We start from the raw sequence: 12,173 nt of genomic DNA on the forward strand, positions 1-12,173 counted from the left end.
TTATGTGGTCTCCGACAGATTGGCATAAGGGTCTAGTAGCGTGGCATAGAATATGTTTGGGGACACTTCCTCCACCTTCATTGCCGTTGTGATGTGTCGTGATTGTAACCCAGGTTAATTAAACCCAAAGTTGTTATGTTATGTTATCCCCGCAGCAGGATGAAAACAAGATTTACCGATTTAACAAAATGAGTATTTGAAATAATGCCAAGTGAGGGCAGGGCAGGCTGGACACAGGACGGACAAGGAGAGAAACACAGCAATGATTAGAAGCTGAAGTCATGAACTGTTAAGAGTGGAATTAGTAGTGAACATCTTTACGCTACTAACTTGAAACCCTCAGGGTGAAACCCTTGGAGGAGAGATGATAGCGATAAAAGATTTATTGAAGCTCCAGCTATAACAGCTTTAATGAGAAAATACCAGCTGAGACCAGTGTTCAAAATCCCTACCGTGTAGTCGACAATTAGTTCTGCAAAATCATACCAAGGATTTGGTCAAGTTTTTGTACAAGTTTGTGAATTGACTTTCCATGGATGATAAACTATTTCATTGAAACATAGAAAACCTACAGCACAATACAGGCCCTTCGGCCCTCAAAGTTGTGCCGAACATGTCCTTACCTTAGAATTACCTAGGTTTACCCATAGTCCTCTATTTTTCTAAGCTCCATGTATCCATCCAGGAGTCTCTTAAAAGAACCTATCGTTTCCGCCTCCACCACCACCACCAGCAGCTCATTCCACACACTCACCACTATCTGTGTAAAAAACTTACCCCTGACCTCTCCTCTGTACCTACTTCCAAGCACCTTAAAACTATGCCCTCTTGTGCTAGCCATTTCAGCCCTGGGAAAAAGCCTCTGACTATCCACACGATCAATGCCTCTCATCATCTTATACACCTCTATCAGGCCACCTCTCATCCTCCGTCACTCCAAGGAGAAAAGGCCAAGTTCACTCAACCTATTCTCATAAGGCATGCTCCCCAATCCAGGCAACATCCTTTGTCAATCTCCTCTACACTCTTTCTATGGTTTCCACATCCTTCCTGTAGTGAGGCGACCAGAATTGAGCACAGTACTCCAAGTGGGGTCTGACCAGGGTCCTATATAGCTGCAACATTACCTCTCGGCTCTTAAACTCAATCCCATGGTTGATTAAGGCCAATGCACCATACACCTTCTTAACCACAGAGTCAACCTGCGCAGCTGCTTTGAGTGTCCTATGGACTTGGACTTCAAGATCCCTCTGATCCTCCACACTGCCAAGAGTCTTGCCAGTAATGCTGTATTCTGCCATCATATTAGACCTACCAAAATGAACCACTTCACAATTATCTAGGTTGAAATCCATCTGCCACTTCTTAGCCTAGTTTTACATCCTATCAATGTCCCGCTGTCACCTCTGACGACCCTCCACACTATCCACAACACCCCCAACCTTTGTGTCATCAGCAAATTTACTAACCCATCCCTCCACTTCCTCGTCTAGGTCATTTATAAAAATCACAAAGAATAGGGGTCCCAGAACAGATCCCTGAGGCACACCACTGGTCACCAGCCTCCATGCAGAATATGACCCGTCTACAACCACTCTTTGCCTTCTGTGAGCAAGCCAGTTCTGGATCCACAAAGCAATGTCCCCTTGGATCCCATGACTCCCTACTTTCTCAATAAGCCTTGCATGGGTTACCTTATCAAATGCCTTGCTAAAATCCATATACGTGTTTAGTGTTTAGTCACATCCTCAAAAAATTCAATCAGGTATGTAAGGCACGACCTGCCCTTAACAAAGCCATGCTGACTATTCCTAATCATATTATGCCTCTCCAAACGTTCATAAATCCTGCCTCTCAAGAGCTGCTCTATCATCTTACCAACCACTGAAATAAGACTCACTGATCTATAATTTCCTGGGCTATCCCTGCTTCCTTTCTTGAATAAGGAAACAACATCCACAACCCCCCAATCCTCCGGAACCTCTCCCATCCTCATTGATGATGCAAAGATCATTGCCAGAGGCTCAGCAATCTCCACCCTAGCTTCCCACAGTAGCCTAGGGTACATCCCGTCGGGTCCGGGTGACTTATCTAACTTGATGCTTTCCAAAAGCTCCAGCACATCCTCTTCCTTAATACCTACATGCTCAAGCTTTTCAGTCTGCTGCAAGTCATCCCTACAATTGCCAAGATCCTTTTCCATAGTGAATAGTATTCATTATGTACCTCTGCCATCTCCTCTGGTTCAATGCATACTTTTCCACTGTCACACTCGATTGGTCCTATCCTGACTTCTTATTCTCTTGCTCTTCACATACTTGTAGAATGCCTTGGGGTTTTCCTTAATCTTTTCCACCAAGGCCTTCCCCAGAAGGGGGTCTCCTAATTTCATTCTTAAGCTCCTTCCTGCTAGCCTTATAATCTTCTAGATCTCTAGATCTATATCATTACCTAGTTTTTTGAACCGTTTGTAAGCTCTTTTTCTTTTCTTGACTGGATTTACAACAGCCTTTGTACACCACGGTTCCAGTACCCTCCCAGCGTTTCCCTGTCTCATTGGAAAGTACCTACACAGAACCCCATGCAAATATCCCCTGAACATTTGCCACATTTCTTCCGTGTATTTCCCTGAGAACATCTATTTCCAATTTATGCTTCCAAGTTCCTGCCTGATAGCCTCATATTTCCCCTTACTCCAATTAAACGTTTCCCTAACTTATCTGTTCCTATCCATCTCCAATGTTATGGTAAAGGAGATAGAATTATGATCAACGAACCAAGAAACAAGATGGCGAGCCACCCAAGAGGAAGAACCAGCGCGGGAACAGAATGTGTAATGACCCAGAGGATTTAATACGGTTGGATGTGCAAGTTGTTTTCTTTCAAAGAATCCAAATTATTTTTCGGCAAGAACTATTATTTTTGCGAAGACTGATTAGTTACTGAATGAGATTTACTTTGTTTAAGAGTTGTGATGTTGGAGAATTGGCGTGAAAGGTGTTAAACTGTGTATATATAATTTTTGAATTTGAATTTAAACTTATAGATATACTGCCTGGAACTGAAACTGAAGTTAACTATAATACGCAAACATGAGGAAATCTGCAGATGCTGGAAATTCAAAGAACAACACACACAAAATGCTGGTGGAACACAGCAGGCCAGGCAGCATCTATAGGGAGAAGCGCTGTCGACGTTTCGGGCCGAGACCCTTCGTCAAGACTAACCGAAAGGATTGGTTAGTCTTGACGAAGGGTCTCAGCCCGAAACGTCGACAGCGCTTCTCCCTATAGATGCTGCCTGGCCTGCTGTGTTCCACCAGCATTTTGTGTGTGTTGTTGTTTTAACTATAATACTTGAGAATAGGAATAATATTTGGTTTCTAATTAACTAATGATAGGCATCCATTAGTCTTGAGAGACCATGGATTTGTGCCTTGGAAAGTTTCCGGAGCGCAGGCCTGGGCAGGGTTGTATGGGAGACTGGCAGTTGCCCATGCTGCAAGTCTCCCCTCTCCATGCCACCTATGTTGCCAAGGGAAGGGCAAGGGCCGATACAACTTGGCACCAGTGTCATCGCAGAGCAACGTGTGGTTAAGTGCCTTGCTCTAGGACACAACAGTCTGCCTTAACTAAAGCTCGAACTAGCGACCTTCAAATCACTAGACCAATGCCTTAACCACTTGGCCACTAACTAGGGCTAAGTAAAAAGGAAAGTTTAGTCTGTTAATTTTTAAATAGCAAATAACACTAGATCTAATTAGTTAGAGAAATTAGAGTAATAAAGGAATCTCACAGATTCTATTTAAAAAGGAATTTGTTTTGGTTTGATATTTAAGATTTGGAACCTAAACAGAATGTTGGATTTTGAATTGTTCTTGCTCATGTAAATATTTTGTACATATTGTTTTCTTATAAAAAAAACCTTATCCCCAGAAGTGTGTGGTTTCTATTCACTGCCTCCTTCTGATACCTAGATTCTTCTGATGGCCTTCTAGCACCCAATATAAATTTGGTTTTCTCAAAAGAGTGCGACGACTGGTCACACACGATAAGACTGGCGCTACACAGGTGTTTCATTATCTTCTGCCTGCTCCACAGATGAAGTCTTGGTTGATCACTGTTAGTCTGGAACCTCCCCCTTGGCCTTACCACCATGGATGACCCTACCAGGAGCTAAAATCTAGATGGCATTGCTCTTGGGATCTCAGGAACTTACATGCTTCTCCGTTGTGATAGGGTGGTGACTCTGAGAAGCAACACACAATGGGTGGCAAGAGGGTGACTGGAGATGTCTAATAGAGCAGAGTTTTGTTTTAATTTTGGGATAATTAATATTCTTTGGCTTGCCCTGTGTCCATCTAATTTGATCTCTAATTCTGCCAGAGGAAGTGATTGAGATGGGTACAATTACAATATCTAAACGACATTTATAAAGTTACATAAATAGGTAAGTGTAATCCCCTTGTTTAACACCATGCTTTATTTTATTAATACAGTTATCCTATTGGGTCTTTTATCTTCTGCAGATTTTCTCAAAGTGCAATGTGTTCCTTTGATTACGATATACAATTTTTGCTGTTTAAAATAAAAATATAGTTGATTGATAAGTTAGGGTTGTTGCATTAGCCAATAGGATTTGTCTTGGGAACATTCTAGAAAGAGCGGTAAAAGGAGATCGGGAGGCATCTTCTTGAGAGCAGGGAATTGAAGAAGGAGAATGGAAATGGACAATGAACATCGGAGGAGAACATGGTGAAATGCTCACAGATCCCATTTGGAAGGGCAGATACTAATGCTGGGGAATTCCTGTGCAGACAATGGTCTCACAGAGAATGTCCAGATATCTTTTAGTTAGCTAGTTACCATATGACATTGAAGAAAATTCGATGTTTTTCACTTGGATGTCGTATGAATATTTTTTTCCTGGGACAGGTTCTTTAGTGCAAGACAGTTTCATGTTGTGAGGAAATGAAGTGAAGTAAACTGGATTGATTACGCTACAAGGGGCTCCAACAATTACATGAGAAATATAGACTATTATTTATATATATATATATGATGCTTTTTTTCTGTATTTTGTATAATATAGTTTAAGAATTTTTGACAATACATTTTAGATCTAAGTTTATTCCGGTGTGAGATAAATTATTTTCCCTGGCGAATGGTAAATTTTCATTGGTGTGTCAGAGTACCTGCCTTTGTTTGTCTTGGAAGGAACATTCAATCTTTTATGTTTGCTTATATCCAAATCATGTTTACCCTAGATGAGCTTATTTAACGGAAATGACCTCTTACATTGTTATTTCCATGCATTGTAGAGTTCTGTTGCTGTGAGCTTGAGTTTATAGTAATAGCATTGGGGATATGCATCCGGTACCCTGAGAGGTTTGTGTAGGGCGTCCAAGTATACAGGAGTCATTGGCCCTCTTGGACCATGAGCTCATTCTATGTTTGATACTTTGGTCTAGGACCATAAGACATAGCAGCAAAATTAGGCCATTCAGCCCACTGAGTCTGCTCCTGCATTCCACCATGCCCGATTTATTCCTCAACTCCATTCTTTTGCCTTTTCCCTGTTGTCAAAGGAACCTTTGACAACTTTACTAATCAAGAACCTGTCAAACTTTGCTTTAAATGTACTCAATGACCTGGTCTCCACAGGCACCATGGCAATGAATTTGACAGATTCCTCCATCCTCTAGCTGAAGAAATTCCTCCTAATCTCTATTCTAAAGTGATGTCCTTGTATTCCGAAACTGTGCCCTTTGGGTCCAGACCCTTCACTACAAGGAAACACCTTCTCCATATCCACCCTTTCAAACACCTACAAACGACACACGCAAAATGCCAGAGGAACTCCACAGGCCAGGCAGCATCTACGGAAAAGGGCTATAGATGATGTTTTTGGCTAAGACCCTTCATCAGCACTGGAGAGAAAAAGATGAGGAGTCAGAGTCAGAATGTGGGGAGAGGGGAGGAAGAAGCACAAGGTGATATTGGGGGGGAGTTGCAGAAAGGTGAATTAAAGAGCTGGGAAGCTGATTGGTGAAAGAGAAACTGCTGTAAGTGTAATAGAGCCAAAAGTATTCACAGAGCATAGAATAGAAAATTTTAACCTATTCCAAGATCAATCTAATGTTCCCTCCTACATAGCCCTCCACTTCTCTTGCATCAATTATCTAAGGGTCTCTTAAATGTTTCTAATGTGTCTGTCTCTATCACCACCTCCAGAGTGCATTCTGCACAGCCACCACTCTCTGTGTAAAACCCTACCTCTAATATCACCCCCATACTTTTCTTCCAATCACCTTGAGATTACCCCCAGCTCATATTAGCCATTTCTATCCTGGGAAAGAGTCCCTGGCTGTCCACCAGATCTATGCCTCTTATCAATTTGTCACCTCTCTATTAAGTCACCTCTCATCCTCCTTCGCTCCAAAGAGAATAGCCCTAGCTTGCTCAACCTATATTCTTGCCCTCTTATAGCATCCTGGTAAATCTCTGCACCTTCTCTAAAGACTCCACATCCTTCCTATAATGAGGACAATATTCTAAGTGTGGTCACCTTGCAGATCTTGAACTCAACCCCCCGACTGATGCAGGCGAGCACACCATATGCCTTCTTAATCACCCCATCTATCTGTGCAGCAACCTTGAAGGATCTATGAACATAGACCCCAAGATCCCTCGGTTCCTCCACTCTGCTAAGAATCCTGCCGCCAATCCTGTACTTTGCCTTCAAGTTCGAAGTTTCAGAATGGATCACTTCACACTTTGGGCGGTACAGCAGCTCAGCGATTAGCGCAATCACTTTACAGCACCAGCTGTAAGATTGGGGTTTAATTCCCTCTGCTGTCTGTGAAGAGCTTAGATGTTCTCGCCATGACCACTCAGGTTTCCTCTGGATGTCCTGGTTTCCTCCCACAGTCCAAAGATATACGGTGCTGCAAGTGTAGTGGCATTTGCGGGCTGCTCGTGACAATCCTCACTGATTTGATTTGACGCAAATGCCTCATCTCTCTGTATGTTTTGATGTACACGTGACAAATAAAGCTGATATTTTTTCCAGATTGAACTCCGTCTGCCACTTCAGATGTTCATCCAAATGCATTTTTCATGGACTACCACTCCATGAACCAGGAGGTGGGGAGTGGGAAGTGGGAAGATGTTTCACTCACTCTGGACACAATCCATGGAATAAATTCCTCCTGCTCTTCAAATATCCATGGTAAATGATGTGCACTCTCAGAAGGTATGCAATGCCTAATATTTCCTGTAAAGAATTTGTTTCTCTGAAAGAGATGGTGTAGGAATTCTCCAGAGTATTTTTAAAGAAGAATATAACAGTAGCAGATGCTTTGCCCTTTATCAAGTTTATAAATAGTTTACATTAACTCCCTTTTCCTATGTTACCACATGTTCCTTGATTCACCAGCCTCTAAGTGAAGGGATTTCTTCACCTTCTATTATTCTGACACTGTGACTCAAATTTCTAGGTTACTCACCCAGGAGAAACATACCGCCTACATCCGAGCTCTACAAAAACTTTGCAAGTTCCAATGTGATTAGTTTCTTCTGAACTCTGGAGAATTCAAGCCCAGTCTATTCATTCTCTTCTCATTTGACAAACCCACTTTCCCAGAAACAAGTCTGGTGATTATTTGCCTTACTGCCTTTATGGCAAGAATGCTCTTTATTCAACAAAAGCACACTACAATAAAACTGCACACTACACACAAAACATTCTCACTGAAGCCCTATGTAATTGCAATTAATAACATCCTTATCTTCATTTATCCTACTGTCTGCAACTTTTGCTTTAATAATAATAATAAGCCCTTAACTCCGAGTGGAGTCATCAGGACACCATCGTGACGGCGTTTTTTTTTAGCAGTCTTTCTTATTTTTATGAGGCCGACTTGCTAGCTCAACGCTCAACCCAGCACGGATGGAAAATGTGCTAGGGAGCCGGCTGGAATCGAACTCGGGAGCCTTCGCTCCGAAGTCCAGCGCAGATGCCACTATGCCACCATGGCACTTATCATGAGTGTGGTGCAGATTTGATGAGTCAGTTAGATTCTATCTGTTCATCATTTTCAAGGAGAGCACAAAGGCCTTGAAAGCAAACAGCTGATATTTACTGCATGGTTATAGAGTCATAGGGCACCATGGTACAGAAACAAGACCTTTGGCCCATCCAGCCCATGCCAAACTATTACTTTGGATAGTCCCATCGTTCCATACCTGGACCCTAGACCTCCAAACCCCTTCCATCCATATGTAATTATCAAAATTACTATTTAAAATTGAAATCAGACTGTCATCTACCATGGTGCCTCATTCCACATTCACAGCACCCTCTGAGTGAAGAAATTTCCCCTTCAGGTTCCCTTTAAATATTTCACCTTTCACCCTTAACCTGTGACCTCTAGTTCTATTCTCACCCAAGCTCAGTGGAAAATGGCTGTTGCTATGGCCCTACCTATACATTTCATCTGGTCAACATGAGGTTGTTGAATTGATGCAATTTTACAGGTGCAATGATTTAGTAAGCCCCGCCATGAATGGTCCCAAGCAAGGCTGTGAAAGGAGGAGGGTAGGCATGAGGCCAGCAAACACAGAGCTCCAGAAACGCTTACAGGAGGTCCAAAGACCCCATTCCTGGGAAAGGAAGGATCTTCTCCTAGAAAAGATATGTAATTGTGAAGGCCACAGGGCCGACAAACCTTCCATTATCCAGTTTGAAAGACTGGTCTCGGACAGAGGACTCTGGCGAGCTGTTTTCGGTGGCCCATACCCTTACTGAGGCATTTGGTGCTACTGTGTCCTAACAAGGAGGTGCTGGAGAGAAATTATTTTAACACACTGGTCTTTGATCCTCAATGCTCTCTGAGGAGAGATTGAGTAGAGTTAGGCACAGCTGGTAGAGCTGTTACCCTACCTAGCAGTGAGATTAAAAATCTTGTCAAATAGCATCACAACAACCTCTCACTCAACGTCAGCAAAACCAAAGAGCTGATTATTGAGTACAGGAGGAAGAAGCCCGAGATCAATGAGCCAGTCCTCATGAGGGCATCGGAGGTATAGAGGGTCAGTAACTTTCAATTCCTTGGTGTTATCATATCAGAGGAGCTGCTGCGGGACCAGCATGGAAGTGCCGTCACAAAGAAGGCATGACAGCCCCTCTACTTTTTGAGAAGTTCACATAGTTTCAGCATGCTGATAAAAGAAACTGAATTTCGAGGTAGTATATGGTGACATTTATGTACTTCATAATAAATTTACTTTGATTTTGACTTTGACTACACTGTCAATAACCCAGGCTCAATCCTGATCTCCAATGCTGTCTTTCTGAAGCTTGCACGTTCCTCCCCGACCACACGACTTTCCTCGAGGTGCTCCCTAGAGTGATGGAGTCCGGGGAGAGTTATGTCGGGAGAACTAAAATGGGATTAGTGTAGGATCTGTATAAATGTATGCTTGTTGGTTGCATCATGGCCTGGTGTGCAAACTCTACTGAAGGCTCTACAATTAAACTATCCAATGTATCACTGGCACCAGTGTACCCGCCATCTAGGACGTATGCAGAAATGTGCTGGAAGAGGCCAGCAGTATCAATGAGGATCCCACCCACACTCATGAATTGTTTGTCCCACTCCCATCAGGGATGAAGCTCTACAGCACCCATGTCAGGACGACCAGACTGAAAAACAGTCACTTCCCCCAAGCCATGAGGTTGGTCAACACCCTCGCCCATTAACCCATGCCACCACACCCCTCACCCCACCACCACCACTACTTTATCATTTCCTGTCAGCAGCACCATTTTACAGATACACCTGTACCTAGTGTCACTTTAAGGACATACAATCAGTCTATTACTATAAGCCAAATCTTATGTAATTATATTTATTGTTTTATTTTAATTGTGTTTTTATGCTTATTGTGTGCTTTTTATGCTGCATCAGATCTGGAGTAACAATCATTTCATTTTCCTTTACCTTATGTACTGAAGAATGACAATAAACAATTTTTAATCTTAGAACAATGTATCAGGATGGTACTGCTCAATGCAATGAATCCCTTCAGTAGATTGCTTGTTGAGCTTGTTCCTGCGCTGTCCAAGTGTCTGATCCTAATTGGCTTCTACTGACTGGAGTGTGTAACAATGGTATATGATCATATTATAATCAAAGAAGGTTGGGCAGGAGTTGATGCAGTGAAGTTATTTTTTTCTGGTTGAAGAATCCTAAATAAGTTCAGTATTCATCCATCATCCATCAATATTCATCATTAAGGACCCCTACCATCTGGGCCATGCCATTTTCTTGCATCTACCTTTGGGCAGGAGGTACAGAAGCCTGAAGACCTACACAACAATGTTCCTTCAACCATTCAGTGTTGAACCAACTGGCACAACACAAGAACTACAGCTTAGCAACACAATGACTACTTTGAACACTTAACACGAAAATTGCCTTTTTTTTGCTCTAATTGTGCTGTTTCTCATAAAAATGGTGTATGATATGTTTATTTAATACCTTTCTTGTGGATGCTGCTAATCTGATGCTAGTTGCATTTGATACTGCTGCAATTAATTCTTTCATTTCACCTGTGCATACGTGTGTTTGTGCACATGACAATAAACTCGACTTCTTAAAGATTAGCCACACACACAAAATGCTGGTGGAACACAGCAGGCCAGGCAACATCTATAGGGCGAAGCGCTGGCGATAGGGAGGACTCCTGACGAATGGTCTTGGCCCGAAACTTCGACAGCACTTCTCCCTATAGATGCTGCCTGGCCTGCTGTGTTCCACCAGCATTTTGTGTGTGTTGTTTGAATTTCCAGCATCTGCAGATTTCCTCGTGTATGCTTCTTAAAGATTAGATTAGCTTTTAGTTGTCACATGTACGTCAAAACATACAGTGAAATGTGTTGTTTACATCAAATCAAATCAGCTAGGACTGTACTGGGGGCAGCTGTAAGCAATGATTCCTCTAAGGTGTGCACATTGCCGACACACACATCTTTTGTTACTAGCACACAAAGGAATTTAAACTGCGCCCAAAAAGTTGGCATGTCAAGTACATTTCACAATTGTACACGATCATATTACCTTTTCTGGTTTCTGTGGATGGTGTTGTCAATGTGGAGTTTGTGATGATTTGTCTGCATATTTTAGAACTGACTTCTTTATTCTGCTTTTATTGAAGAAATTAGTGATTCGCTATGTCAAATTCCAAAGAAGCAAGGGGTGTGAACTGCAAAAGAACTGCTAGTTCATTTAAAGCAGAAAGGCTTATTATCCTTAGTTTAGCTTCAGGTTTACTTCCACTTAAAAATTCAGTGCGTGCATGTTGTTGTCACTGACCAAAAGTTGCACAGCACAAGATTTTTGCACACACTGGTCATTACAAATTAAAGGAAGCACTGACACTGCAGGAATTAACCACCATTCAGTGATCGCAGGCGCTGTAAAGCAATTGTGCTAGCCACGATGCTACTGTGCCGAGCCACTTTGACTTTGAATAAGTGATCGATTATTTAAATCTGTTTGTGCAGAGGGTCATGTATCTTTGGAATGATCTATTGAAGGATCTTGATGCCTGTTTGTTGAGACTGAGGCAGATATATTTTGGGACACTGATTGAATCAAGGGATAAGCGACACGGGAGCAGCTTTGATCATATTGAATAATGCAGCAAGCTTGAGGGACTTTATGGTCATCTCTTGCCCCTATTTCTCATGTTCTTATGGGAATCAGAAGAACTACAGGTACAAACTTACTCCAGTACTCCCGAGACTTCCATCAATTGCTTGACCGCATCCTTAAATTGAAAAAATGTTCCAAGGTTTTCCTTGTGGTTTACGGTGTCCAGAATATGCGTATTGACAAAACCTGGGCACAGGGCATTGACACGAATTCCATAGTTTCCAAGTCTAGAAGCTTCCTGGAGGAAAGAAAGGTTGGTTATTAGGTCAATGGTCCTTCCCTTTCCCAGCAGCTCTTCGATGTAGTTTGATCAGAGAGAGCAGCTTCATTTGATTATAGAGAATCTCTAGTATTTATTTTATTTGTTTGTTTACTCAGTCTTAATAAACTTTAGCAAGGGTTGGATTCTGCTGCTCTGTAAGCCTTAACCAGTTTTGTCCTATCCGATACACAA

At 42.2% G+C, this 12,173-nt stretch overlaps 1 protein-coding gene across 1 annotated transcript in view; it reads right to left on the reverse strand.

The window, feature by feature from the left end:
* The window catches only part of LOC140728921 (15-hydroxyprostaglandin dehydrogenase [NAD(+)]-like), an 80,518-nt gene that overhangs the window by 2,365 nt on the left and 65,980 nt on the right, over positions 1-12,173 (reverse strand). Inside the window, exon 6 of the mRNA XM_073048023.1 lies at positions 11,794-11,957. Within this exon, the coding sequence (XP_072904124.1) occupies positions 11,794-11,957 (164 nt within the window). The remainder of the gene's footprint in view (positions 1-11,793; positions 11,958-12,173) is intronic.

The sequence above is a fragment of the Hemitrygon akajei genome, chromosome 6 (assembly GCF_048418815.1).
Source record: "Hemitrygon akajei chromosome 6, sHemAka1.3, whole genome shotgun sequence".
Taxonomy (NCBI): Eukaryota; Metazoa; Chordata; class Chondrichthyes; order Myliobatiformes; family Dasyatidae; genus Hemitrygon; species Hemitrygon akajei.